The sequence below is a fragment of the Strigops habroptila genome, chromosome 7 (genome assembly GCF_004027225.2).
Source record: "Strigops habroptila isolate Jane chromosome 7, bStrHab1.2.pri, whole genome shotgun sequence".
Classification (NCBI taxonomy): domain Eukaryota; kingdom Metazoa; phylum Chordata; class Aves; order Psittaciformes; family Psittacidae; genus Strigops; species Strigops habroptila.
In genome coordinates, this window is record NC_044283.2 from 3,144,821 (window position 1) to 3,171,218 (window position 26,398).

The 26,398-nt window shown below is 54.8% G+C and overlaps 2 protein-coding genes across 10 annotated transcripts; both read left to right on the top strand.

Moving 5' to 3' along the window:
• Window positions 1–29: 29 nt before the first annotated feature.
• Window positions 30–7,118, top strand: MAVS (mitochondrial antiviral signaling protein). Of its 6 annotated transcripts, none has more exons than XM_030491581.1 (7): window positions 30–74; window positions 690–823; window positions 1,398–1,572; window positions 1,942–2,147; window positions 2,965–3,541; window positions 4,066–4,223; window positions 5,182–5,906. In XM_030491581.1, exons 2-7 carry the CDS (start codon window positions 707–709, stop codon window positions 5,803–5,805), a joined length of 1,857 nt encoding a protein of 618 aa, XP_030347441.1. In that variant the 5' UTR covers window positions 30–74; window positions 690–706; the 3' UTR covers window positions 5,806–5,906. The 6 variants fall into 6 exon arrangements, with proteins under 6 accessions (XP_030347441.1, XP_030347444.1, XP_030347442.1 ...); XM_030491584.1 differs by having other exon boundaries at window positions 35–74; window positions 693–823; window positions 4,069–4,223; window positions 5,182–7,118; XM_030491582.1 differs by having other exon boundaries at window positions 47–74; window positions 693–823.
• Window positions 7,119–9,297: 2,179 nt separating this feature from the next.
• Window positions 9,298–26,376, top strand: PANK2 (pantothenate kinase 2). Of its 4 annotated transcripts, none has more exons than XM_030492408.1 (7): window positions 9,300–9,620; window positions 19,551–19,903; window positions 21,087–21,340; window positions 22,226–22,402; window positions 22,695–22,818; window positions 23,759–23,884; window positions 25,393–26,376. In XM_030492408.1, exons 1-7 carry the CDS (start codon window positions 9,398–9,400, stop codon window positions 25,441–25,443), a joined length of 1,308 nt encoding a protein of 435 aa, XP_030348268.1. In that variant the 5' UTR covers window positions 9,300–9,397; the 3' UTR covers window positions 25,444–26,376. The 4 variants fall into 4 exon arrangements, with proteins under 4 accessions (XP_030348272.1, XP_030348268.1, XP_030348271.1 ...); XM_030492411.1 differs by having other exon boundaries at window positions 9,301–9,620; window positions 19,551–19,667; XM_030492410.1 differs by having other exon boundaries at window positions 9,305–9,620; window positions 19,551–19,760.
• The last annotated feature ends 22 nt before the right edge of the window (window positions 26,377–26,398 follow it).

Consider the following 26,398-nt stretch of genomic DNA (forward strand, 5'->3'; position numbering starts at 1 on the left):
CAGCCAATCAGCGGCGGCGCAGAGAGGGGTGGGCGGGTTTAGTGCGGTCTCCACAGCGGCGGCGGCGGGCGCAGGTAGGGGCTGCGGGGGGAGCACGGGCCCGCGGTTATCCCGTTCCATCCCAGCGCATCCCATCGCATTCCAGCACATCCTACACCTCAGTCCGCCGAGCAGCGGGTGCCGGCGGTGGTGGGAGGGTTATTTCCAGCACAACGCGTCCCAGCGCTCCCATGGGAGCAGGCGGGCCCGGCGGGGCGCGTTTCCTCCTTCCTTTGCTGGTTTGGGGATCAGCCGCGTCTCCCACCGACTTTGGCCTTGTCCCCCTTGTCCTGGCGTGACCCCGCGCCGCTCCTGTCGCGATAGTGTCACGAGAACGCAGCGGGATCCGTCCGGCTGCAGCAGGAACGAGGATAAACAGAGGCTGGACGACAGCCAGAGGGAGGTTGGATTGCAAAAACAGAGTCGAGAGTTCAACTTGAAACTGTTTCCTCTTTGTGTGTTTTCCGCTCTGGGTTTCCCCCTGCACCGGTTGCTGCCACGGTAAGGTTGAGTGCTGGGGGAACAGGCTCCTATGGAAAAGCCCGAGCTTCTATGGAATAGCCTAAGCTCCTATGGAAAAGCCCGAGCTCCTGTGGAAAAGCGGAGTGTTACCAGCAGCCCTCCGCTCATGTTAAGTGTCTCTCTCTCAGCAGGTGCTTGAGCCAGGATGGGCTTTGCTGAAGAGAAAGTGTACGACTACATTATGAAAAACCTCCGGAATTTCAGGAACATCCGTGTGGCGTCGCTGGCCGATTCCCTGAGCTGCCTCACTGATGCTGACAGAGTAAGTTCCTGTTTTCCTGAGTCCTGCCGGGCTCCTTCCACAGCAGATGAGGAGGCCACAAGGATGATCAGGGGCTGGAGCAGCTCTGCTCTGGAACCAGGCTGAGAACATTGGGGCTGTTCAGCCTGGAGAAGAAAAGGCTCCTGAAGGGGAGACCTTAGAGCAGCTCCAGTGCCTAAAGGGGCTCCAGGAAACCTGGAGAGGGGCTTTGGGCAAGGGCCTGTAGGGCCAGGCCAAGGGGAATGGCTTTAACCTGCCAGAGGGGAGATTGAGATGAGCTCTGAGGCAGAAGCTCTTCCCTGTGAGGGTGCTGAGGCGCTGGCACAGGGTGCCCAGAGAAGCTGTGGCTGCCCCATCCCTGGCAGTGTTCAAGGCCAGGTTGGACACAGGAGCTTGGAGCAACCTGCTCTAGTGGAAGGTGCCCCTGCCCGTGGCAGGGGGTTGGGACTGGAGGAGCTTTAAGCTCCCTTCCATCCCAAACCATTCCATGATTCTATGATATAGCTCAGGCAACATATACCCCCCTACCTCTAAGCCAGCCCCTCTCTTAGCACCCTGTGTGTGGTTTGTTCAGGATGAGCTCCATGCCCGGGAGGAAGCACGGGGCAGCCAGGCCACTGTCTATAGGTTCTATCAGCACCTGAAGTGCCGGCAGGGCTGGGTGAGGGACCTCATCGAGGCGCTGCGCCAGAACAACGCCGGGGACCTGGCCGACGAGCTGCAGCACGTGTACGACTCCTGGCAAGCCTGTAGGTAGCCTCGGTGTCCCTGGGGGCTGCCACGGGGGTCTGGTGGACATGGGGATCCGAAGCACGTGTCCTGGTATCTGATCTCTGCCTGCCTTGGCTTCCTGGGGGTGTCTGGCTGTCCCCTCAGGGATGTCCCTCACCCTGGTGATGTGGCTAAGGATGACGGGGTCCTTGCTTGAAGGTGTTTGGGTTGGTGGTGGACTGGTTTCTCACCTTGAGGGGAGATGGAAGGGTGAATGAAGGGGTGCTGTGGGCTTGGCAGATGTGGGGACAGAGCAGGGGCATGTGAGGGGCTGCCACAGCCCTATCCTTTGCCTCCTTGGCTTTTCCCTCAGTGTCCATGCTCACAAACCACCTTGGCTCCTCCAGGTCCCCCAGCTCCCACCACTGCCTCCTCCCCTCCTGCAGCCAGCAATGCCCGTCCCACTGTCACCTCCACCGCAGCCCAGACGCTGTCCCCAGCTCCCAACCCTGCTCCGGGTGCCCCGTTGGCTGAGCAGCCACACCGAGACCTGCCCGGTGCTGCCACCACCATGAGCACGGACCTGGATGCCAGGACCCCAGTGCAGGAGTCGGTGAGTGTGACCTGTGTCAGATGGGGGCACAAAGGTCCCTTTTGGACCAGACCTGTGTGACATGGGGAGCCCGTGGTAGGGCCAGGCTTGTGCAGGGACATCCCAAGCAGCCTCTCGCTGCTGATCTCTGCTGCATCTGGTCACTGACACCCTATAACTGCTCCCCCTCCATGGGTGGAAGTGCAGGGTCCACTCCACAGCCCTGGACCCCGTGCAGAGCTCCTGTGAGCTGCGTGGTGGGTGACAAGGAGAGACCCCCTTCATCTCCAGGCCGGTGTGGGTTACTGGGTCAGGACTTGGGGCACCCCAGTGGTCCCAGAGCCCCCAGAGCATCCTGGCACAGTGATTTAGCACAGCTCATTTCTGCTGGAGTGAGGCCCTGGCGCTGCTGTGAGGGCTGGAGCAGCTCTGCTCTGGAGCCAGGCTGAGAGAGCTGGGCTGGGGCAGCCTGGAGAAGAGAAGGCTCCTGAAGGGGACACCTTAGAGCAGCTCCAGTGCCTAAAGGGGCTCCAGGAAACCTGGAGAGGGGCTTTGGACAAGGGCCTGGAGGGACAGGACAAGGGGAATGGCTTTAACCTGCCAGAGGGGAGATTGAGATGAGCTCTTGGGCAGAAGTTCTTCCCTGTGAGGGTGCTGAGGCGCTGGCACAGGGTGCCTAGAGAAGCTGTGGCTGCCCCATCCCTGGCAGTGTTCAAGGCCAGGTTGGACACAGGGGCTTGGAGCAACCTGCTCTAGTGGAAGGTGTCCCTGCCCGTGGCAGGGGTTGGAACTGGGGTTTGTGTGTTCCATCACAAACCATTCTGTGATTTCCTTCCAGCTCCCCAAAACCCTGAAGCAAGAGACATCCCGGCCATCTCCACCTGGGAGCACAGTCCATGATGGAGTGAGCACTGGGCACGGCGCTGAGGGACATCTCTCACACCCCATCGAGGCCGTGCAGGCACCAGCAGGGACCCCCGGGACAGGGAGCATGTCCGTGCCCTCGGCTGTGCCCAGCGAGTGCGGCCGGGACTGGCTGAGCCGCCCGCAGCACCCAGTGTGTGTGGACAACGGGTGCTTTGGGAATGCCAACCACCTGCGTCATGGTGCACCCAGCTTGGGCCTGGGCAGGCCTCATCCACCCCGGGGTGCAGAGGCTGCTCACAGCCCCAGGAACGAGCCTCAGGAGGACTTGTACATCTCCACCGAGTCACCCCCGACGCTGCAGGAGGCCGCTCGCAGTGGGGGGATGCAGCCCCTCATCTCACTGCCCCCAAAACAGGCTGTGTCCATCTCGGAGCATGGCGAGCACCTGGGAAGCTTTGTGGATGTGCGCAGCCCCCTCCTCATACAGCAGCAGTTCGATGCGGAGCAGAAGCTGGTCGGGATGCTGGGAGAGCACGGACGAGAGGGAGGTGGGTTTCCTGCCTGGCAGAGCCATGTAGTTACTGTGGTGCTGCCCCATGTTCCTCACCATGGGAGAGACATTGAGGTGCTGGAACGGGGCCAGAGAAGGGCCCCGGAGCTGGTGCAGGGCCTGGAGCACAAGTGTGATGAGGAACGGCTGAGGGACCTGGGGGCGTTTAGTCTGGAGAAGAGAAGGCTCAGGGGGGACCTTCTCACTCTCTGCAACTGCCTGGCAGGAGGATGGAGCCGGGAGGGGGCTGGTCTCTGCTCCCAAGGAACAAGGGATGGGACAAGAGGAAACGGCCTCAAGCTGCCCCAGGGGAGGTTTAGATGGAGCTGAGGAACAATTCCTTCCCCAAAGGGTGCTCAGGCATTGGAACAGGCTGCCCAGGGCAGTGCTCGAGTCACCAGCCCTGGAAGCGTTCAAAACCAACCTCCTTATCTCCAGGAGTATCCTCTTGCAGCATCCTTGAGGAAGAGCAAGCCTCTTGAACAAGAGTTAGGACCACAATACCTGTTGTTTTCTCCCCAGCAGACACTTGGATGGAATCAGCTACTCTAGTCACCGGCTCTCTGCCCAGGGGCACTTCCCCGTCCTGTGACACCTCCTTGAAGCCTCCTGGACCAGAGAAGAAAGCGCCCATGGAGGTGACAGCCACCAGCACCCCTTCCGTGCCACCGAAGGAGCACGTAGGTGACCTCTCCCATTGCCACTTGCTTTTACTCACTTCCGTGTGAACTCCCTGGACTGGGAGATGTTCTGCTGCAGTATCAGGTTTTGGGCTGGTGCTGAGTTCATTTCGGGCTCTTCCCCACCGTGTTCCTGTCGCTCCTGTGTTCTGGAGCACGGGAGAAGGGAGCCAGGGCTGGTGGGGCTTTGGCTCCTCATATCCCTCCTTCAATTGCCTGTCAGTGTCCAGCCTTCCAGCTGCCTCTTCCCACCCCTCTCCTTGCTGCTGGTCTTCCTTACTGCTTCCTCCCTCCATCCGTTGTTGCTTCCTCCCTTTGTCCCTTTTTGCTTCCTCCCTTTTTTCCTTTCTTTCTCTCCCTTCCTTCTTTTCCCCCCACACTTCCTTCCTTTCCCACTTTCCTTCCTTTCCCTTCCCTTCCTTCCTTCCCCCTTCCTTTCTTCTCCCCCCCTTCCTTCCTTTCCCCCCTTCCTTCCTTCCTTTCCCTCCCCTTCCTTCCTTTCCCTCCCCTTCCTTCCTTCCTTCCCCCCCTTCCTTCCTTCCTTCCCCCCTTCCTTCCTTCCTTCCCCCCCTTCCTTCCTTCCTTTCCCCCCCTTCCTTCTTTTTCCCCCCTTCCTTCCTTTCCCTTCCCTTCCTTCCTTTCCCTTCCCTTCCTTCCTTTCCCTTCCCTTCCTTCCTTTCCATCCCCTTCCTTCCTTTCCATCCCCTTCTTTTCTTTTTCCCCCTTCCTTCCTTTCCCCCTTCCCCCCCCTTCCTTCCTTCTCCCCTCTTTCCTTCCTTTTCCCCCACCCTTCCTTCCTTTCCTTCCTTCTTTTCCTTTCACTCACTACTCACGGTCCAGCCTCACTCTCAGCAGCTGGAGATGTGGTGGTTGAGCACTGAAGTGGCCTTGTCGTGTCACAGGCCAGGCCAGATGGGTGCTTCCCATGGCACCCAGCCCCTCTCCTTGTCTCCCAAAGGTGCTCCTGGCCTCAGCGGACCCTCCCCTGGGCACAACTGCTGCAGGAAGCGTGTCTGGGAGGACATCCCACCGCGTGAGTTCTGCCACCACCATCTGGGCATCCTGCAGCAACGTGGAGGGGGACGTGGAGCCCAGCAAGCCGGGGGTCCTCCTCTCCGTGGCTGGGGCCAGCCCAGAGGCAGGTGGCAGATGCCCCAGTGGCCCCTCTTCCAGCGTGTCCAACAGCCTCACCTTCAGGAGTGACCCTCTTTTGGTGAGCACGGAGAGCTCCAGCTCGGGACAAGCACTTCCCAGAGCATCCTTGGGATGCCCAGCACCAGACGCTGGGGAAGAGGCATCAGCTGGAGCAAGCAGAGACTCTCACCCACTTCCAAGCTGGAGCAGCACCCACGAGGTCCATGTGGAGCAGCACCCCAGCGCCCAGCTTGAGGCTGGCAGCGACCTCCAAGACAGAGCCAATCCCATTGGAAACTCGGGCTTTGACTCTGTGACCGGATTGTCTCAGGGCAGTGTCCCCTCAGGGGACAGCAGTGGGCCATCCCTCTCATACCTCATCCCGACCGTGGGCATCGCTGTGGTTTCAATGGTGGCATTTCTGGTGTGCACCCGATGGCACAAATGAGGGTCACTCAGCAGGTCCTCTTCATGGCAGGGATTTGGCCAACACATCTGAAGCTTGAGGAGCAGCAGTGGGGATGGGAGGGATGTTGTTAAATCTCCTTCTGGAAGGTTCTGCTGGAAAAGGCCTTGGTTGGGTGGTGCTGTTAGGTTTGGGTCTGTTCCTCCTCTGTTTCCCAACCATCTTCTTGTCTGTAGCCTTCTCCTTTTACACCCATAGAGAGAGTCTCGCTCAGGGAATGATCCCTTAAGTCAAAAATGAAAGTCCTCACGGTTATGCTCCACATCTTCCTTGTTTGGTCCCAGGGAAGGGTGTCCTGGGGGTCCAAAGGGTGACCCCCCTCACCCCTGGTCCCTCCGGGCAGTGAGTGAGGAGAGGTTGTGCAGATGTCCTGTAAAAGTGGAGCTGATTCTGTTGGCTTTGGTCTTCTCAGCTTGAAAACAAGCCTGAGGGTCTGTGCAGTGGCCTTCAGCAGGTGCCTCATGGTGAATTTGCCTTACTGGTGTCTCTGGCTCTGCTGCAGGGACCTTTGCTTGGACACCTTCCACTAGAGCAGGTTGCTCCAAGCCCCTGTGTCCAACCTGGCCTTGAACACTGCCAGGAATGGGGCAGCCACACGTTCTCTGGGCACCCTGTGCCAGCGCCTCAGCACCCTCACAGGGAAGAGCTTCTGCCTCAGAGCTCATCTCAGTCTCCCCTCTGGCAGGTTAAAGCCATTCCCCTTGGCCTGTCCCTACAGGCCCTTGTCCAAAGCCCCTCTCCAGGTTTCCTGTAGCCCCTTTAGGCACTGGAGCTGCTCTAAGGTCTCCCCTTCAGGAGCCTTCTCTTCTTCAAGCCGAACCAGCCCAGTGTGTGGATGTGGTGCTTTGGAACATGGGTTAGTGGTGGCCTTGGCAGTGCTGGGTTCACAGTTGGACTCAATCCTAAAGGTCCTTTCCAACCTGGTTGATTCTATGATTCCCCACACGCTCTCTGCACGATTTGGGGACACGTGTGAAGTACCAAACCAGCAGCATCTCTACCAAGACCCTTTTCTCTGCTGCTTTACTTGCCTGTAACATCCTTCATATATTTTCCTGCTCCTTCTCAGTAGTGCACTTTGCTTCTTCGCATCAGATCACTTGTGGAACACCTGATTTGTCACCACTCAGACTCACTTTTCTGCTGTGGAGTGCTGGTGTTCTCACAGTTAACGTAGCACTTTAACCACCCTCCGCAGGTGAACCTGCAGGAGGGACCATGAACTTGTGTCCTTGACATCTTCAACAAAGACAAAAAGCCTTTTACTAACTGTAATAAAACCGTTTGTCACTTCACATTCAACTCGTGAGGGTGCCACGTGTGTGTTTGTCCCAGGAGGGGGATGGAGCTCAGCTCTTGGAGCCTGTAGAGCAAGGAAATGTGGATGGAGAAGGTGGTTGGAGAATTAAATCACCTCACTCAGCTGCTCAGGGAGTGGAGGCCACAAAGAAGGATCCATCCAGCCTGTAGATGAGGTCCTCAGTGCCATGGGTTAGTGGTGGCCTTGGCAGGTTGGACTTGATGATCTTAAAGGTCTTTTCCAACCTGGTTGATTCTGGTTGATTCCTCTGGGTTCCTGGGAGAGGGTTGCAGCAGTTGATGCACCTTGAGATTCCCATTGAAGGTAAAAGATATTTCTGGAGAAAGCTGCTCCTGCCATGCACAATTCCAAGGAACTCCATCTGTGGGAGTTGGATCTTTTCCATGGAGCTGCATTTGGATTTCTTGGAGAAGTCTTCTCCTGCATATCACAGAATCCCAGCCTGGTTTGTGTTGGAAGGGACCTTAAAGCTCCTCCAGCTCCAAGCCCTGCCACGGGCAGGGACACCTTCCACTAGAGCAGGTTGCTCCAAGGCCCTGTGTCCAACCTGGGGGATTTCCTGCCCCTTTCACCAGGTTCGGTGGTTCCTGGCACTGCCTGAAACTCCCCACAAACCTCAGGAGGTCACCTCCAGTCTCTGGGATGCTGGAACAGGAGGTGTCACCCCAACATGCCCAACTCCTCAGACCAAACAAGGGTCTTACCAGAAAAAGCTGAAGAGGAGCAAGAGGTGAGGAAGCTGAATTCCCAGCAGACACTCCGGGGTATCTAAAGCGGGCTCCAGCAAGGATGCTGGAGAGGGACTCTTCATCGGGGCCTGTAGGGACAGGACAAGGGGAATGGCTTTAACCTGCCAGAGGGGAGACTGAGATGAGCTCTGAGGCAGAAGCTCTTCCCTGTGAGGGTGCTGAGGCGCTGGCACAGGGTGCCCAGAGAAGCTGTGGCTGCCCCATCCCTGGCAGTGTTGGAGGCCAGGTTGGACACAGGGGCTTGGAGCAACCTGCTCTAGTGGAAGGTGTCCCTGCCTGTGGCAGGGGTTGGAACTGGAGGAGCTTTAAGCTCCCTTCCCACCCAAACCATGTTATTCCATGATTCATGTCACCCTGTGGATCGTTGCTTGCACCCCTCTGCATGGTCCCCTCTGTTTTTCTGTTCCCTGGATGCTGTTGCTGTAGGTGTTGGCTCAGCATTGACAAACGTGGGTCAGAATTTAACCAACAGGATACATCAGCACCTAAATTACACCGTGACAGGGGTGAGCTGAGGGTTGCGTCTCGGTGTGTCCCAAATCATTGACTCTGGTTTGTCTCTTCTTCCAAACCTCCAATCTTGGTTCCCATCTTGTTGTATCCATCCTTTCCACTGAGCTTCCAAGATCTTTATAGAACTGGACTGTTTTCCTCTGTCCTCACTGGGATTTCAGGTCCAGCTTGATCCCTGAAGCCACGTGAAGGGGGAATGGTGGTGTTCCTGCTCTGTCTCTTCCCAACCTCAGCAGATCCAGAGCTCTCCTATTTGGGAACACCCAATTCCATTTCACTTTGTGTCTATGCCATTACCATGGCTCGGAGGGGCAGCACCCATTGGGACAGGCAGCTCCATCCCTGCGCTTCCCATAGGGAAGCAGTGGGAAGGGGCGAGGCGCAGGCAGGGAACAGGCAGGTTTAGCCCCTGGGAGGGCTGTAGGGCACAGACCCCGCATGTTTGGGGTCTGGCAGCCCCCAGAGCCACCCCATAATGAGGCGGGTGTCGCTAATTGCACCTCGCTAATTGCATATGCAAATAGTATGTAAAGCAGCCCCCCAGCCCCGCCGGGCCCCCCCCAGTCTGCGTTGCCATAGTGACCCGCGCTGTCAATCAGCCAGCCGCCTCACCTCATTGGTCAGTTGCCCTGTCAGTCTCCCCGCAAAGGACACCCATAGGCCAGCGCTGCCCCAATCCCCGCCCCGCACCCAGCCCGCGCATTCCATTGGACAGCCGCGCTTGTCACTATACGCGGCGGAGCGCAGAGGGGGGGGAGGGCTTAACGCTCCGCTGTCTCCCGATCCCAGCCTTCCCATTGGCTAAACCGCCTGTCACTCCGCGCGGCGGAGCGCGCTGATTGGCTACCCCTTCACGGCCTTTCCCGGGGCCGGGGGGGGGGGTCCGTTGGGCGCAGGCGCGGTGCAGGCGGTGGCTGCGGTGGCTGCGGCGGCCGAGGGGCAGCGCGGCGCGGCGGGGCCGAGCGGTGCATGGGGCCGGGCCGCGCCTCGCATGGAGCCGCTGCGCAACGGCGGCGCTGGCGCGGAGGAGAAGCCGCGGCGGCGAGGGGCGGGGACGGACGCCGGAGCTCCGCGGCGGAGGAGCAGCGGTGGTGGCGGCGGTGGTGGTGGTGGCGGCGCGGCGGGCGTTGACAGCGCGGTGGGGCCGCAGGCCCGGGAGCGGATGGGTTCCGGCGGCCGGCAGCGGCGGGACTCGGCCCGAAAGAACCGCCCGCGTGAGTGCGGGGGGGGCCGCGGGGACGGGGCGGGGCTTAACGGGAGGGGGCGGAGCCGGGGGGGTGAGGGTGGGAAGGGGGGGCCAGCGGTGGGGTGAGGTGGATGTGGGGCGGTGGGGCAGCGACAGGGGCTCAGTGTGGCTGGTGTGGGGTTACAATGGGGTGATGACATGGTCAGTGTGGGGTCAGCATGGTGGGGATACAGTGGGGCGATGGCATGGGCCCAATATGGCCAGTGTGGGGCCAGGGTAGGGTGATGGCATGGTCAGTGTGGGGACAGCATGGTGGGGACACAGTGGGGCGATGGCATGGGCCCAGTATGACCAGTGTGGGGCCAGGATGGGGTGATGGCATGGTCAGTGTGGGGTCAGCATGGTGGGGATACAGTGGGGCGATGGCATGGGCCCAGTATGGCCAGTGTGGGGCCAGGATGGGGTGATGGCATGGTCAGTGTGGGGACAGCATGGTGGGGACACAGTGGGTAGTGGCATGTGCTCAGTATGGCTGGTGTGGGGTCAACACGGTGGGGACATGATGGGGTGATGACATGTACAGCATAGCTGGTGTGGGGCCAGGATGGGGTGATGACATGGTCAGTGTGGGTACAGCACGGTGGGGATACAGTGGGGTGATGGCATGTGCTCAGTGTGGCCGGTGTGGGGTCACAGTGGGGTGATGACATGGTCAGTGTGGGGCGATACAGTGGGGCGATGGCATGGGTCCAATATAGCTGGTGTGGGGTTACAATGGGGTGATGGTATGGTCATTGTGGGGACAGCATGATGGGGACACAATAGGGCGATGGCATGGGCCCAGTATGGCTGGTGTGGGGTCAACACAGTGGGGACACGATGGGGTGATGCCATGTACAGCATAGTTGGTGTGGGGTTGCAGTGGGGTGATGACATGGCCAGTGTGGGGACAGCACAGTGGGGCAGTGGCATGGGCCCAGTATGGCTGGTGTGGGTTACAATGGGGTGATGACATGGTCAGTGTGGGGACTGCACGGTGGGGCAATGGCATGGGCCCAGTGTGGCTGGTGTGGGGTCAACACAGTGGGGACATGATGGGGTGATGACATGTACAGCTGGTGTGGGGACAGCTTTGTGTGACAATGACATGGGCCCAGTATGGCCGGTGTGGGGTCAGGATGGGGTGATGGCATGGTCAGTGTAGGGACAGCACAGTGGGGATGCAGTGGGGCGATGGCATGGGCTCAGTATGGCTGGTGTGGGGCCAGGATGGAGTGATGGCATGGTCAGTGTGGGGACAGCACAGTGGGGCCATGGTGGGACGATGGCACAGGCCCAGCATGGTCAGTGTGGGGGCTGCATGGTGGGGTTGTGACATGGGCCCAGTGTGGCCAGTGTGGGGACAGCACAGTGGGGCCACAATGGGATGATTACTTGCCCAGCGTGGCCAGTTTGGGGACAGCACTGTGGGGACATGGTGGGATGATGGAATGGGTCCAGCATGGCCAGGTTGGGGACAGCACAGTGGGGATGCAGTGAGACAGGGCTCAGCAGCTTGGGGTGGAGATGGGACAAGTTGAGCTTCAGGAGCTCTGGGAGACTCATGGTGAGCTGGTGCCTGGTCCATGGGGCAGGACGTGGGGCAGGACACAGAGGCTGGGGCTGTGGTGGGTGCGGTGGCGCCCGAGCTGGGGACCTCGGATCGGAGCGGGAGGGAAGGTCAGTGGTGAGGACACGGAGAGGAAGAGGAGGCAGAAGGAGAGCTCCAGGGCCAGGGTGTGCAGCCAGAGCCCGGCGGGGAGGCTGTGCTGCTGGGCTGGGGGGGGCAAAGAGAACGGTGGCGGTGGGGGGGGGGGGAGAACCCGCAGGTTTGGCAAGGCAGGAACCACCCCTTGGACCACGCCAAAACCGCTGTGTCAGCAGCTGTCCTGGAGGGAGTGAGGTGCAAAATGGATGGCAGCCTTCATTTTGGCAGCAGCAGGAGCTGCCTGGAGGTGGCTGCTGCCTGGCTTCAGCCATGTTGGAGGTGGGACTGAGGGCTTAGTTCTTTGCTTGCACTGGAGTCCTTCCTGTGGGAGGCAATTGCTGTACGCTGGGAATGGAGCAGCATCAGTTGTGGTTCCCTGGTACCTGCACAGCTGCTAACATGAAGCCAGGCTGGAAACGGGCATCAGAATTGTCCTGCAGCTCCTAGCAAGACAGTTTGTCGGCTGGAAATGCCGAGATTCTATTGTTACTGTATAAATGTAACACCTTAAACAGCGTTCTTCCTCTTTTTCTGGTTGCTGGGGAAGAAAAAAGCTTCTCTTTTACCCTGTCATAGCGTGAAAAACAGGAATTCTCTATGAAAAGACTTTGGAAGACGTTTGCTGAACTGGCTGCTGCTTTCGCAGTGCTATTCCAGGCAGCGCTGATGCAGTGGCAGCGTGGCTCTGCCTCTCCCTTCCTTCCATTCCCACATCGTGCTGGATTCCGGAGTGATCCCGCACCAGGGAATGGTTTTAAACTTAATCTTCAATAACTGAGGTCGTTGGAGGGGTTTTGCTTGCTTGAAGAATCCATAGGATGAAAGAGGAACGTAGTGGAGGTGTAACAGCACCGGCAGCGGGGAGCATCCTGCAGCAAAACCAGCTTTGGGTGTGCGAGTCCACTTGTGGGGCTGTTGCTGTCAGGAAATCACCAGCGGGAGCTGTGGGGTTGTAGCTGGAGACACACTAGTTAATAGGTTGCAGTCATCCCTAGGGAAATGAAGGGGATCTCGGGAATGATGGGGTGGAAAGCTGGGCATTAGGTGAGTATAGTCTTTTGCCTCAGTGTTCTGTGGCAGATGGAAAGTTGGCTGTTGGGGTTGTGCTTTGCTGGCGGAAAGTCAAATGCAGAGCCTGGTTTGGGATACTTGTAGGAAAACAGGTATTTTGGCAGCTTCCAAGGCAGGATTTGGATCCAGTCTGGAAGGTCAGTGTAGTGCAACTGGGGATTACAGTGCAGCCTGCCTTTCCTGAATGATTCCTGTGCTAACTGGAAGAGAAAAGTGCTGGAACAGCACATTCCTTAACAGGGACAGCATCTGATGTGTGAGTAAATTACATTTTGAAGTTAAAATGCTCGATCCCACCTTGGGGGAACATTGAATGAAGCCTTAATGAAAGCAAACTGCTCAATGAGTGTGTGAGCAAACACGTCCTGCTCCAGCTCCCGCTTCCCTGCTGCTGGCATGTGGCACACAAGCCGGGTGACCTTGACATTTGTCTTGCCAGCCTGTGCTGGCAGATGCCCTGGCAGATGAGCCTGCTCCCCCAGGAATGATGGGATTCCAGCAGGATGTGCTGGAGCTCCTGATCTTCCTTCCTCCCCCGTCATCATCTGTACGTGTAACGTGCAGCGAGGGCTGTGTCACTGCAGAGATCAGGGAAGCCTGAGCCCGAGGGGAGGTTAAACCTGGAGAGGGGCTTTGGACAAGGGCCTGGAGGGACAGGCCAAGGGGAATGGCTTTAACCTGCCAGAGGGGAGACTGAGATGAGCTCTGAGGCAGAAGCTCTTCCCTGTGAGGGTGCTGAGGCGCTGGCACAGGGTGCCCAGAGAAGCTGTGGCTGCCCCATCCCTGGCAGTGTTCAAGGCCAGGTTGGACACAGGGGCTTGGAGCAACCTGCTCTAGTGTTGTGTTCCTAGAATCCCAGCCTGGTTTGTGTTGGAAGGGAGCTTAAAGCTCCTCCAGCTCCAACCCCTGCCATGGGCAGGGACACCTTCCACTAGAGCAGGTTGCTCCAAGCCCCTGTGTCCAACCCCTGCCCCACGGACCATACAGAAGAATTCCTTTCTGGTGAGGAATTCCCAGTACCACTGTTGATACCTGCACTTCAGAACTGGGCTGGAAATGCCCCAGATGAGCAAAGAGGATATTCATGTGCTGTTTGATGTACCTGTGGGATCCCACAGGGCTGCTGTGGGCAGGGGGAAGTGCCAGGGCATGAACCGGTGACGACCACATCATGCTGAGGCAGGGAATGCTTTTTGTGATGGATCTTATTTAGGAGAAGAGAAACAGCTCAGTGTTCCAGTTCATCAGCTTCCCCCTTTTCCCACTCTCCCATGTTTCTGCTCCTCCCCGAAAACCCTATTCCCTGCCAGAGAGGAGTTTAGGAGCAGCATCCCGCAAATAGTGTCTAAAAACACCTCCAGGTGAGGTTTCAAACCCCAAAAAAGCATTTCCTCATCCATTCACCTTGATTTAAGTGTTGGGATCTTCCCTCAGCATCATGCAAAGCCACAAAGCACACAGTGCTTTAACCTCTCCATATACACAGAGAGCTGCAATGAAAAGGCCCTTTGGGCAGCTCTTTTGCACTACAACATTTCAAGCTTTGCTTTTTCAATACCTCTTTCTGTTTTGCAATTGTGGATTTAAGGTGAATTCCCAGCAGAGGCTATTTTTAGGGATGGGAGGATGTGTGGGCTTAGTGTCACTCTCTATTAAATGCTGCTGAACGTTTCTTTCTTCCCCAGCTGTAGCTGTTCCAGCGTGGTTTAGCACTGTTAAATAGAATATGGGCTATTTTAGGGGAAGCACAGAGCTGCTGTCATACCCCCAACCAAACTGTCAGTCTTTGCTGCTCCACTGGCTTAATCCTTTCAGCTTCTCATGTAATTGGCTCATAACTTCAGGATCAGTCTGAAACAGCACTTGAGCTGCTGTCATACTAAGAAACTCCACCGTGAGCCCTTTAGTTCCATCCCCTCTTTCATCATTCTGCAGCTTTCAGAACTCTATTGACTTTGAGTTCCACAGTGTCTGATTTTACAAAGTCATTTCCACCACACATAAAGGCATTAGGTTGTTCTTGCCCCAGGGAGCTCACGGTGTAACTCTAAAGGGGGTTTGAAGCTGAAGGGAACACACAGCATCCTTGAGCCTCTCTGTGTGCCACATATTTGGCAGGAGCTGTGAGCCCTCCACTTTGTTTGCAGCCTGCTCTGCTCCTGTCGTGGATCCATAGGTCTGCCCAGCAGAAGGTTTATTCTTAAGACAAAAGAGCTCTTAAGACAAAAGAGCTGTATGTACATTGTGTGTATGAAAATATATGGATAGAGCTGCTTTCAACAGTGTCTGTGTTAAGAGAGAACAAATCTGTGTCAGGCCAAAAGATGGAGAATATTTTTCTTGGGGGACAAAACTGGCTTTAAGGTACTTTATAGCAGCAGTTGCATGGGGTGTGTTGGGGAAGGAAATGAGAATAAAGCTCCTGGTTGTGAGCCTGATCTGCTGAGTGATGCTGCAACCCTGACAGCTCCTTAAGTCACCTTCTTCCTACCCCTGCTGCTTCTCATAGGACCATGGAGCAGTTTGTGTTGAAGGGAGCTTAAAGCTCCTCCAGCTCCAACCCCCTGCCACGGGCAGGGACACCTTCCACTAGAGCAGGTTGCTCCAAGCCCCTGTGTCCAACCTGGCCTTGAACACTGCCAGGGATGGGGCAGCCATAGCTTCTCTGGGCACCCTGTGCCAGCGCCTCAGCACCCTCACAGGGAAGAGCTTCTGCCTCAGAGCTCATCTCAGTCTCCCCTCTGGCAGGTTAAAGCCATTCCCCTTGTCCTGTCCCTCCAGGCCCTTGTCCAAAGCCCCTCTCCAGGTTTCCTGGAGCCCCTTTAGGCCCTGGAGCTGCTCTAAGGTGTCCCCTTGAGGAGCCTTCTCTTCTCCAGGCTGCCCCAGCCCAGCTCTCTCAGCCTGGCTCCAGAGCAGAGCTGCTCCCATGAAGCACCTGAAGACACTTTTCACACTGAGCACCCCTGGGTTTAGTTTGTATCTCACACAATGTGTAAGAATCAGGTTAGTGGCTGTTACTGTGCTAAGAAATTACTATAGAGTTTCTTTAAGGAAAAAGACTGGAGGAGGGTTTGGATGGAGAGCACCTCTGGCTGTGAGGAGAGGATTTCCTGCCTTTCTCCTATGTGTCCAAACACCCAGGGAGAGACTAAACACTACCCAGAAGGTGCTGGGCAGGAGCAGAGCCCAGAGGTTCATCCAGTGATGATGCTCTTCCCATCCCAGAGGTTTCTCATCCCCTCCATCCTTCTCTGGCTGGTGGGTGCTTGGGAAGGAGAGATGTTGAAGGCTCTTTTCCTGCATGGAGGGCTCCAGGCAGCAGCAGGGAGGTGATAAAGAGAAGCAGCATTTGCATTTCCTGCCTTGGCCATCAAAACCGGTGTCTTCTTGCTCTGGTTATTTCAGCAGAACCTTCTGGCAGAGAAAGATCACCCTCTGGCTGCCCAGAGGCTCTTGGGTGCTGCCGGCTCTCACACTGCTCTAATGCCTCCTCAGCATCAGAAGGACGTGGAGCTGTTGGAGCAAGTCCAGAGGAGGGCCACGAGGATGATCAGGGGCTGGAGCAGCTCCCATATGGAGCCAGGCTGAGAACATTGGGGCTGGAGAAGAGAAGCTGCGTGGAGACCTCAGAGCAGCTTCCAGTGTCTGAAGGGGGTTACAAGGATGCTGGGGAGGGACTCTTCATCAGGGACTGGAGTGATGGGACAAGGGGTGATGGGTTCAAACTGAAACAGGGGAAGGTCAGGATAGATATAAGGAAGAAGTTCTTCCCTGTGAGGGTGCTGAGGTGCTGGCACAGGGTGCCCAGAGAAGCTGTGGCTGCCCCATCCCTGGCAGTGTTCAAGGCCAGGTTGGACACAGGGGCTTGGAGCAACCTGCTCTAGTGGAAGGTGTCCCTGCCCGTGGCAGGGGCTTGGAACTGGAGGAGCTTTAAGCTCCCTTCCAACCCAAACCATTCTGTGATTCTATGATCTTCTGCAGCAGCTCTCTTGGAAAAGCTGCTGCAGATTGCAAAGGGACAGAGCTCTCTGGGTGCTTGTGGCTGCACTGTAGATGCTGGGGAAAGTCAGTGTTTGAAGAGATCTCTTGGTAGCAGATGGTGTTGGCCTTCATCCAGGAGAGCTTCCTCCTTCCTCCCTTCGAAGGAGGAGGATTTTTCTCGTTCTCAGACATGGAAGAGCTGTCACTGCCCTCCGTGTTCATGTTGCCTGGCTTCCTGTGAGTAAAACCCAGCAGTTCTCCATGTTCCTGAGGGAATTTCCTCCTCCTGTTTGCGTGCTGCAGCCCTGTCCTGCAGGAATGGCTTTAGAGGGGAAGTTCTGTCCCTGCCCCAGAGGGTTTGAGTGCTCGGCATAGAAAATCCTTTCTTACTTTGAGCAGGCACATTGCTTCCTTGGATTCCTAACCTGTGCCTGGGATGTATGTAATGAGAACTCCATAATTAAGAACCGTTTGGTTGAAGTTAATTACATTAATGGCTCTTCTCAGATTCATCCCTGGTGACTTAGTGAAGGTACAGCCGAGCTCTTCCCAGATGCAGAATGCCAGAGGCTGTCAGCACCTGGATGCGTGAAGCCAGCTCCAGTATGAGGTTCTATCCTGGCACAGGGGTTGGATGCTCTTTTGGGGGCTCAGCACTCTGGTGCTGAGTGAAGACCAGCAAGCCCTGAGCCCATCCTGGCTGCTGTTGCCATCATTCCTGGTTCCCTGCTGGCCATGTCTTCTGCTGTACCCAGCAGTGGATAACTGGTGGGGTTTAACCCCGCACTTGATGTTCTGCAGGTTCAGTGGCAGCTGTAATAAAACCTCAATAAAAAGTAAATTTATATATATAACAAATTGAAGGTCTTGAGAGCACTGAGGGCCATAGAGTCGTAGAACAGTTTGTGTTGGAAGGGAGCTTAAAGCTCCTCCAGTTCCAACCCCTGCCCCGGGCAGGGACACCTTCCACTAGAGCAGGTTGCTCCAAGCCCCTGTGTCCAAGCTGGCCTTGAACACTGCCAGGGATGGGGCAGCCACAGCTTCTCTGGGCACCCTGTGCCAGCGCCTCAGCACCCTCACAGGGAAGAGCTTCTGCCTCAGAGCTCATCTCAATCTCCCCTCTGGCAGGTTAAAGCCATTCCCCTTGTCGTGTCCCTCCAGGCCCTTGTCCAAAGCCCCTCTCCAGGTTTCCTGGAGCCCCTTTAGGCACTGGAGCTGCTCTAAGGTCTCCCCTTCAGGAGCCTTCTCTTCTCCAGGCTGCCCCAGCCCAGCTCTCTCAGCCTGGCTCCAGAGCAGAGCTGCTCCAGCCCTCGCAGCAGCTCCGGGGCCTCCTCTGGCCTCGCTCCAGCAGCTCCACGTCCCTCCTGTGCTGCTGCCTCAGAGCTGGATGCTGTTTGCAATTCTGGAATTCATTTCAGGAGTAGCAGAATGAGAAGCTGCCATGAAACCGTCCTTGAATCGCTCCTGCTGTCGTTCTTCATTGGCCCACGATTCATATTTCTCTCTCATTCATTACAAGTTATTTTTATGCCTGTTCTTGTTTGAAGTAAATGCATCAGAGTTAGAGAGGGATGGGGATTTGGATATGCCTCCTAAAATAGTTTGCATCTTCTTTCAGCGTTTCTTTTGGTGATGGCTGGGGGTGGCCCCTATGTAAATATATATAACAATAACTCAGGGGTTTATAAATAGCCTGGGTAAGTGCTGGATGGTTCCAGCAGCTCTGGGGAGCTGTGATGCTCTGAAAGGGCCTGTTCCACCTCTGCTCTGCACAGCAACCGAGTTAACCCACTTCAGATGTGTCCTTACCTGCTGGGTTTGTGCCTTTTCAGAGATCATTTGCTTTGGGATTGAGTCCCTCCTGCCCCTGAGCTGGTTTCTTTGCTCTTCAGCTTGCTTAAGTGCTGCCTCTGGGTAGTTGGGTATTGCTGCCTTGCTGCTGCGATGGGGGAACAAAGAACATGCATTCTGGGGGGGGTTGCTGCTTCCTTGAGCTTAACCAGAGGGGTTCCTGCTTTGAAATGGGGAAAGGATGAGGACTTCTTTGTGTGGCACACTTCTGTCTGCAGATAAGCACACATATAACGCAGAACTAACAGCAGCATATTGCCATGCCCCTGTGTGTCACAGAATCAGAATCAGACTGGTTTGGGTTGGAAAGGACCTTCAGCTCCTCCAGTTCCAAGCCCCTGCCATGGGCAGGGAGTTGCTCCAAGCCCCTTTCAACCTGGCCTATAAGAATTATACAGTCATGTAAGAATTATACTCAAACCTGAGCTCCTTCTTCCCAGAGGAACACGAGTAACAGGTTTATATTCTAAACATTCCCTTTTCCTGCTGGAAAACCCCTCAAGGCTTTCATCCTGCTGCCAGAAGCCATAACATGTGGCTGTGTTTTCTCTTCCTTCCATGTCTCTCATTAGCTCTGGTCTATCCTTAGCTCATTAATACTAGTATTAATCTGTTCCACTTTTCATCTCTAATCACAGATTGCATCTGATCAGGGCTTTCTCTTGATCTTTTCCAAGCAGCTCTTTCTCTACCACAGCTGTAAATGGTGCTGGGCCTGACCCTGATGCATGCTTTGTATTGGGGTGGGGGGGGGGAATTTGCCTAATGAAATAATCCAATTAGACATTTGCTTTTGGCTCCCTGGGGCATCTTAGATGACTTGTCTGCCTCATTTCTGTGTTGTAATGTGAGGTACCACATACCTCAGTTATGGGCTGTAATTAGGTAACGTGTGTAACATCCCTTTGATGTAAAAGCTCTGGTATTATCCTTGGCTCTGCCTCTGGATCAGGACTTTATAAAAGGAATAGCTGGGGATTAAATCCGGAGCAGTATCTAGTGGGTGTATCTGTGCTGGGTGTATCTTCAGTGCTGGCTGCACTTTGAGCATCACGGATCAATGCAATTGGAGCTCCAAACCATGAGGTATCTCAGGATTAGAGTTGTTCCCATGGACAGAGGAGTCTCAGCCACACTTGTCAAGGACACACCAGGCTGGTAATGATTCTTCCTTCCTTTTCCACTTGCACATGAATAGCTCCAACAGGATATTGCAGTCCTAGAGAGCTGAATGGATTCATTCAGTGTAGAACTCTCTTGCTGATTATTCAGTTCATAACTTGTTTCTTTTTTGGCTCCTCTCTTTAGCCTTCCCATGGTTCGGTTTGGATATTGGAGGCACCTTGGTCAAACTCGTTTATTTCGAACCAAAGGACATCACGGCTGAAGAAGAAGAAGAAGAAGTGGAAAACCTCAAAAGCATCCGTAAATACCTGACCTCAAACATAGCTTATGGATCCGCAGGCATCCGGGACGTGCACCTGGAACTAAAGGACCTTACCCTGTGTGGACGTAAAGGCAATCTGCACTTTATACGCTTTCCTACCCATGACATGCCTGCTTTTATCCAAATGGGAAGCGAAAAGCACTTCTCAAGCCTCCACACTACCTTATGTGCCACCGGAGGTGGAGCGTACAAATTTGAGCAGGACTTTCTCACAGTAGGCATTTTTGGCTTCTATACGGTTAAGGATCTGGTAGTGAAGTCTGGTTTAAAGCTGAAAACTAGAAAGCTTTCTCTGCAGGTGCTCTAAATCCCAGCTTTGGGAATGTGTGCCTAACCCAAATGAAACTTGGTGCAGGAAACAGCATGGGGAGGCGAGTTTGCATCTCCAAATGAGGATCACTTCTTCCCTGCAAGTGCATGTAACATTCCTCTAACTCTACAGTTACTCACTGACTTCCATGGCATTGGCTCTTAGAAGCCATTCCCTCTCTTATTCATAAAATCATGGAATGGGTTGGGTTGGAAGGGCAGGGACACCTTCCACTAGAGCAGGTTGCTCCAAGCCCCTGTGTCCAACCTGGCCTTGAACACTGCCAGGGATGGGGCAGCCACAGCTTCTCTGGGCACCCTGTGCCAGCGCCTCAGCACCCTCACAGGGAAGAGCTTCTGCCCAAGATCTGACCTGAATTAGTAATCACTGATTATTCTGATCTCACTCTTATGGTGTTTTTCCCTCATTGCTCTTTCACATGCTTGATATTAGATTTATTGTTCCTTTGCTCAAGTGGTTTCATTTCTATCACACACGTGAGCGAGCTGATAGAGGTTTGGTCTGATGTGGTGGTAAATTGACTGGAAGGAGGTTAATAGTTGGGGTTTGGCATCATCGTGTGGCTTCATTGTGAGTTTGCTTCTTGTTCAGAGGTGGAAAACGGGTGATAAAGCCTTTCTTTAACCAGGCCTTGACAAAATGCACCAAAGAAAGAGGCTTTTTGTGCAGTGGAGGCAGGGACATGAGGGGAAAATGATTCATAACTCCCTCCTTTTGGTGTTTTTAGGGATGGGTTTGGGGGATTCTTTTGGTCAAACACTTCTCATTTTTCCTTGCTTTTCACACTAGTGCCTCAGCCTAAATGAGGCCCATGGAAGCTGCTGGGATTCTCTCAGTGCCCATCCCTGGATCCAGCTGTTTGTATCCCCCCTCTGTCCCATCTGCACCCTTCAGCCCTTGTGCATGGAGAAGGACTGAGCCTTCCCATGATCCCCACTTCTTCCCAGCTCCCACACGGACATGGTTGGGTTTAGCTGGCAGCGAAGGCACTTTTCTAGCCCTGAGCATAAACCCTTGAGATCCCTGGCTAAATTCCTCAACATTCTCCTTTCTTTCTCCCTGCCAGATGGGGGACCTTCAGCTTTGCAAACTGGACGAACTCGATTGCCTTATTAAAGGAGTTCTGTACATCGATTCCGTTGGCTTCAATGGACATTCCGAGTGTTACTATTTCGAAAACCCAACGGATGCTGAGAGGTGTCAGAAGCTCCCGTTCAACCTGGAGAACCCCTATCCTCTCCTTTTGGTGAACATCGGCTCAGGGGTCAGCATTTTGGCTGTGTATTCAAAAGAGAACTATAAGCGGGTGACGGGCACGAGGTGAGTGCTGGAAGGGGGTAAAATGAGTTTGACTGTAGATTTTGGGATGGGTTTCTGCACTGTAAATGGCATTTTTAGGGATGATAAAGGTGGGGAATTGAATGGCCAAGCTCCTGCTTTTCCTGCAGTCCCTTCTCTCTGCCAGCAAAGATCCCTCCTGGATCAGAGAACCTGGATTCCATAGTTTGGTCTCATTACTGCAGCTGGTCTCTTCAGAAGCTGGTTTTGCCGTGCTGCAGGAATTCAAGTGGTTTATTTGCCATCATAGTTTGGGATTATCCCAAATATACTCACAATAAGCCTGTTGACAACTGTTAGCTTTGATCCTGGCAGTAGAGATTTGCATCCTCACTTCCAAAAGTTACCTTGTTCTGGTGGCAGGGACACTGGCACAGCAGTAATTCCCCAGGCACTCGCTGGGCTGCTGCAGTTGCCCTTCTTGAAGACAAAGGCAAAGCCAAAGAGCTCAGTGGCTTTCAGCTTTCCTGAATTTCCTGAAAGTTGGCAATAATAATTCAAGCCTCAGCACAGATCTTACTCTTATTATATGTGATTATGGGTTATTTCTCAGGACTAATGGAATCCCAGCCTGGTTTGGGTTGGAAGGGACCTCAAAGCTCCTCCAGCTCCAACCCCCTGCCACGGGCAGGGACACCTTCCACTAGAGCAGGTTGCTCCAAGCCCCTGTGTCCAACCTGGCCTTGAACACTGCCAGGGATGGGGCAGCCACAGCTTCTCTGGGCACCCTGTGCCAGCGCCTCAGCACCCTCACAGGGAAGAGCTTCTGCCCAAGAGCTCATCTCAGTCTTCAGTGGAATGAGCCGTTTCCTTCCTCGGTCTCTTTAGAAGCAAGGTGGGTGACATTCGTTTTGCTTTACCTTGCAGCCTTGGAGGAGGCACCTTTTTTGGTCTCTGCTGCCTTCTCACTGGTTGCTCCACCTTTGAAGAGGCCCTGGAGATGGCATCCCGGGGGGACAGCACCAAAGTGGACAAACTGGTGCGGGACATCTACGGAGGAGACTATGAGCGGTTCGGGTTGCCAGGCTGGGCTGTAGCATCCAGGTAAGGACTGACAGTGTCACTTGCACTGCAGATCCTGCAAGGAAGGAACCTTAAACCTCCTCCAGCTCCAAACCTCTGCCCCGGCCAGGGACACCTTCCACTAGAGCAGGTTGCTCCAAGCCCCTGTGTCCAACCTGGCCTTGAACACTGCCAGGGATGGGGCATGTATACTACTTCTTATGGGACACATATAAATACTTAAAGATGAATTACTTTAGTTAAATGAGGAGTTCCCATTTTCTCCTGCACTTCTGATGCAACTTGATATTTAACCCCAAACCTGTCTTTCCAGCTTTGGAAACATGATGAGCAAGGAGAAGCGGGACTCAGTCAGCAAAGAGGACCTGGCCAAGGCTACTCTGATAACCATCACGAACAACATCGGCTCCATCGCACGGATGTGTGCACTGAATGAGGTACTGGGGGGAATCCGTGTCATTGCTTCCCATCCAAAGCATCACTGGTGTGTTCCTGTCACGTGGAATCTCTTTCCTTGCATTGGCTTCTGTAGATGGCGTGTTTATACCCATCTTTTTGGATGTTGAGGAAGTTGTAATCCACTCGCTTTGGATTCTGCAGTAAATTTTGTCCTTCCTTGGTGTGGTTTGGGGCAGATCTTTGTGCTATGAATGGAGCTGGTGGCCTCCTGAGGTCCTCTGCTTGCTCAGGAGTTAAACAGCTCCTCTGTGCTGGTTTGAGGAGCAGTAGGGGTGTGATGAATCACAGCTCCGGGGACTGCTGAGGGAAGGAGAGGCGGGATGGAGGGATGCAGAGGCTGGATTGTCTTTCCTGTGTTGTTTCCACCACTTCCTCTTGATTTCCTGGTCAGACCCCACCACTTCCACAGCTGTTCCTGTATCTTTGTGCTTTCAGCTTCTTTACAGTGCTGCCTTGTTGCATTCATGTCAAGCAGCATTGTACAGGGCTATGAAAGAACAGAGACATGCTCTCCACTCCGTTTGGAGCCTGTTCCTATGGGATGAGCTAACGGGGGGAAGCATCCTCCTCACTCCTGTTGCTGGTACCTTCATTTACTGCAGGAACCAGGCGGGACATTAGAGTCTTGCTCACAACACATCTGCTGAGCCCTCACTCTCGAGCAGGCAGCTGAGTGCAGAGAGGATGCTGAGTAGTTAGGGGGAGGCATTAATAAATGTGGGGTGGAAGGAACATCCATGGAAGGCTGCACCCCCAGAGCATGAGCAGCAGCTCAGGGAGGGGGTTCTCCCCCTCTACTCTGCATATGGTGTTTAAAAGGCACTATCAGTGTAACTTTATTCTTACTCTAAGGTGGGGCTACAAGCAGAAAGTGGGATTTACCCTTAATGTCCCTTTTGTTTCCTTCCTACTTTGCAGAACATCAATCGAGTGGTGTTTGTTGGCAACTTCCTTCGGATCAATACCATCTCCATGAGGCTTCTGGCCTACGCTTTGGATTACTGGTCGAAGGGACAGTTGAAAGCACTTTTCTTGGAGCATGAGGTGAAATCACCTTTTACGTTTCTCTTGTGGCAAAATCACCTTTTACATTTCTCTTTACACGCTCTGGGAAGTGTAAAGAGTGGAGTCTGTACCCGTTGCTGCTACACATCCTGCAGCGGGTTCCCAGTGCTGAGCTACTGCAGTGCCAGTGTAGGGCCAGAACAATCGTGTGTGTTAACTCCAGTAGTTGTTTACTACCGATTGCATCTCACTTGTGACCTTTCTTTTAGGACCATGAGGCATCCCTGCCCATGGCAGGGGGTTGGAACTGGATGATCTTAAGGTCTCTTCCAACCCAAACCAGTCTGGGATTCTCTGTGACAGCAGGAGGACTGTGTCCAGCTCTGCTTTGCACTACAGCAATGATAGTCACAGTCTGTGTTCTAATGCACCCACCTGTAGTTATGTGGTGAATTGACCCAGGAGCCCCCCAAAATCACTCTGTCACTGCCCTCCTCAGCTGGGTGAGGAGAGGGGAGAGAACATAGAGCTAAAGGCTCCTGGGTTGAGATGAGGGCAGGGAGAGCTCACTCACCAGTTACCATCATGGGCAAACAGCCTCCCCCTGGGGAAATGAGTTTAATTTAGTCCCCATCAAATCAGAGCGGGAAACTGAGAAATAAACCCAAATCTCAACACTTCCCCCCACCCCTCCCTGCTTCCCAGGCTCAACTTCACTGCCCAATTCTTCCCTCCCAGCAGTGCAGGGAATGGGGGTTGTGCTCAGTGCAGCCCATGTTGTCCCTGCTGCTCCTTCCTCCTCAGGGGGGGATCCTCACACTCCTCCCCTGCTCCAGCCTGGGATCCCTCCCACAGGACACACTCCTCCAGGGACTTCTCCAGTGGGAGTTCTTCATGACCTGCTCCATCATGGGCCCCTTCCATGGGTGCAATCCTTCAGGAACAGGCTGCTCCAGCGGGGTTCCCCTACAGGGTCCCCAGTCCTGCAGCAAACCTGCTCCAGCCTGGGCTCCTCTTTCCATGGGGCCACAGCACAGGCTTCCCACGGGATCACAGCCTCCTTTGGGCATGGCTCTGGCGTGGGGCTGCAGGGGGGGGACCCAGGTTGCTGCCTCCCCATGGGCTGCAGGGGAACCTCTGCTCCAGTGCCTGCAGCACCTCCTGCCTCCTTCTGCACTCCCCTTGGGCTCTGCAGGGCTGTTCTCTCACATGTTCTCACTCCTCTCTCCAGCTACAGCTGCCCAGGGTGTTTTTCCTTCTCAAATCCCTTATCCCAGAGGAGCTGCCACCATCACTGATGGGCTCAGCCTTGGTCCATCTTGGATGCGGCTGCATCGGCTCCATGGGACATGGGGGAAGCTTCTGGCAGCTTCTCCCAGGAGCCCCCCCTGTATCCCCTTTGTTCCAAACCCTTCCACCCAAACCCAAATCTTTCCACCATCCTTTATAATTTGCTGTAATTACACCCTGTGTGTCCTATTCTTGTTCTTGCATCTTGCATCAAACCATGTTTGAGTCCTTACTGGATATTCCTGTCTGCTCCTCAGGGTTATTTCGGCGCAGTCGGGGCTCTGCTGGAACTCCTGGATTCCCCTTGACTCCGTGAGGATTCCTGACATCGGATCGGTGAAGTCAGGGCACTTCCCGGGTCACCACATTTCACTTGGAAGCAAAGGGAAGGACTCTCGTGTTCGTGTCTGTGTGAAACCCATCCTCAGTGACAAGCAGGTTGGTTCAGGAGGAGAATGTACAGCTGCTGTCCTGGCTGTGTCTGGAACATCTGGAGGACCTTTAGTGCTTCCATCACATCACCCTTTCCATGTAGCCTGTGGGAATGGGGATGGAAGAGCAGGAATCCATCAGGATCCCTCCAAGTGCTGCATGTGCTTGGTTCATGCTCCCAGAGCTCAACCCGCAGCGTCTTGTGTCATGTCCTTGTGTGTCCAGGGGACAGACCCCAGCATCCCAAATCCATACGGCTGGAATCTGTGTCCACTGAACTGCTGCGCTCCCCACAGGGCTTCAGTCCTGTTACCACTTTTCCTTACCTGGAACCTGCAGACCAAAGGTGAGGCACAAATCCTGTGTCACAGCTTGATTCCCATTTCACCCTCCAACACTTCCATACAGCCCGCAGCACCCTTTGGGATGTGCTGGAATGTCAGCACGGCGTTAGGAGGTCTCACCCTCTGAGCTGGATGTTGTTAGAAGCAAAAGTGAGGATGAAATAGTGGGGTTTGATATTGTTTGTTTGCTCGTTTTATATTCTTGCTCTGTTGTAAACCTCTGCTGCATAGAAGTACACCAAAGAGCTCCTGCTTTTCCCTTGGACGCTTGGGATCTGCTCTGGAATCTTCCTTTTACATGTATGGATTGTGGAAGTGGTGGAGCTGCAGGGGGGAATCCTCTCTGCTTCCCATACACTGCTCTGCTCTGTGCACGCAGCCTGCGACGGGCAGCTGAGGGCAGGATCCCTGAGGATCTCACACCTCGGGATGTGGATTTTACTCAATAAAGGCTCTTGGAACAACCGGGATGCTCACAGGGGAGGGC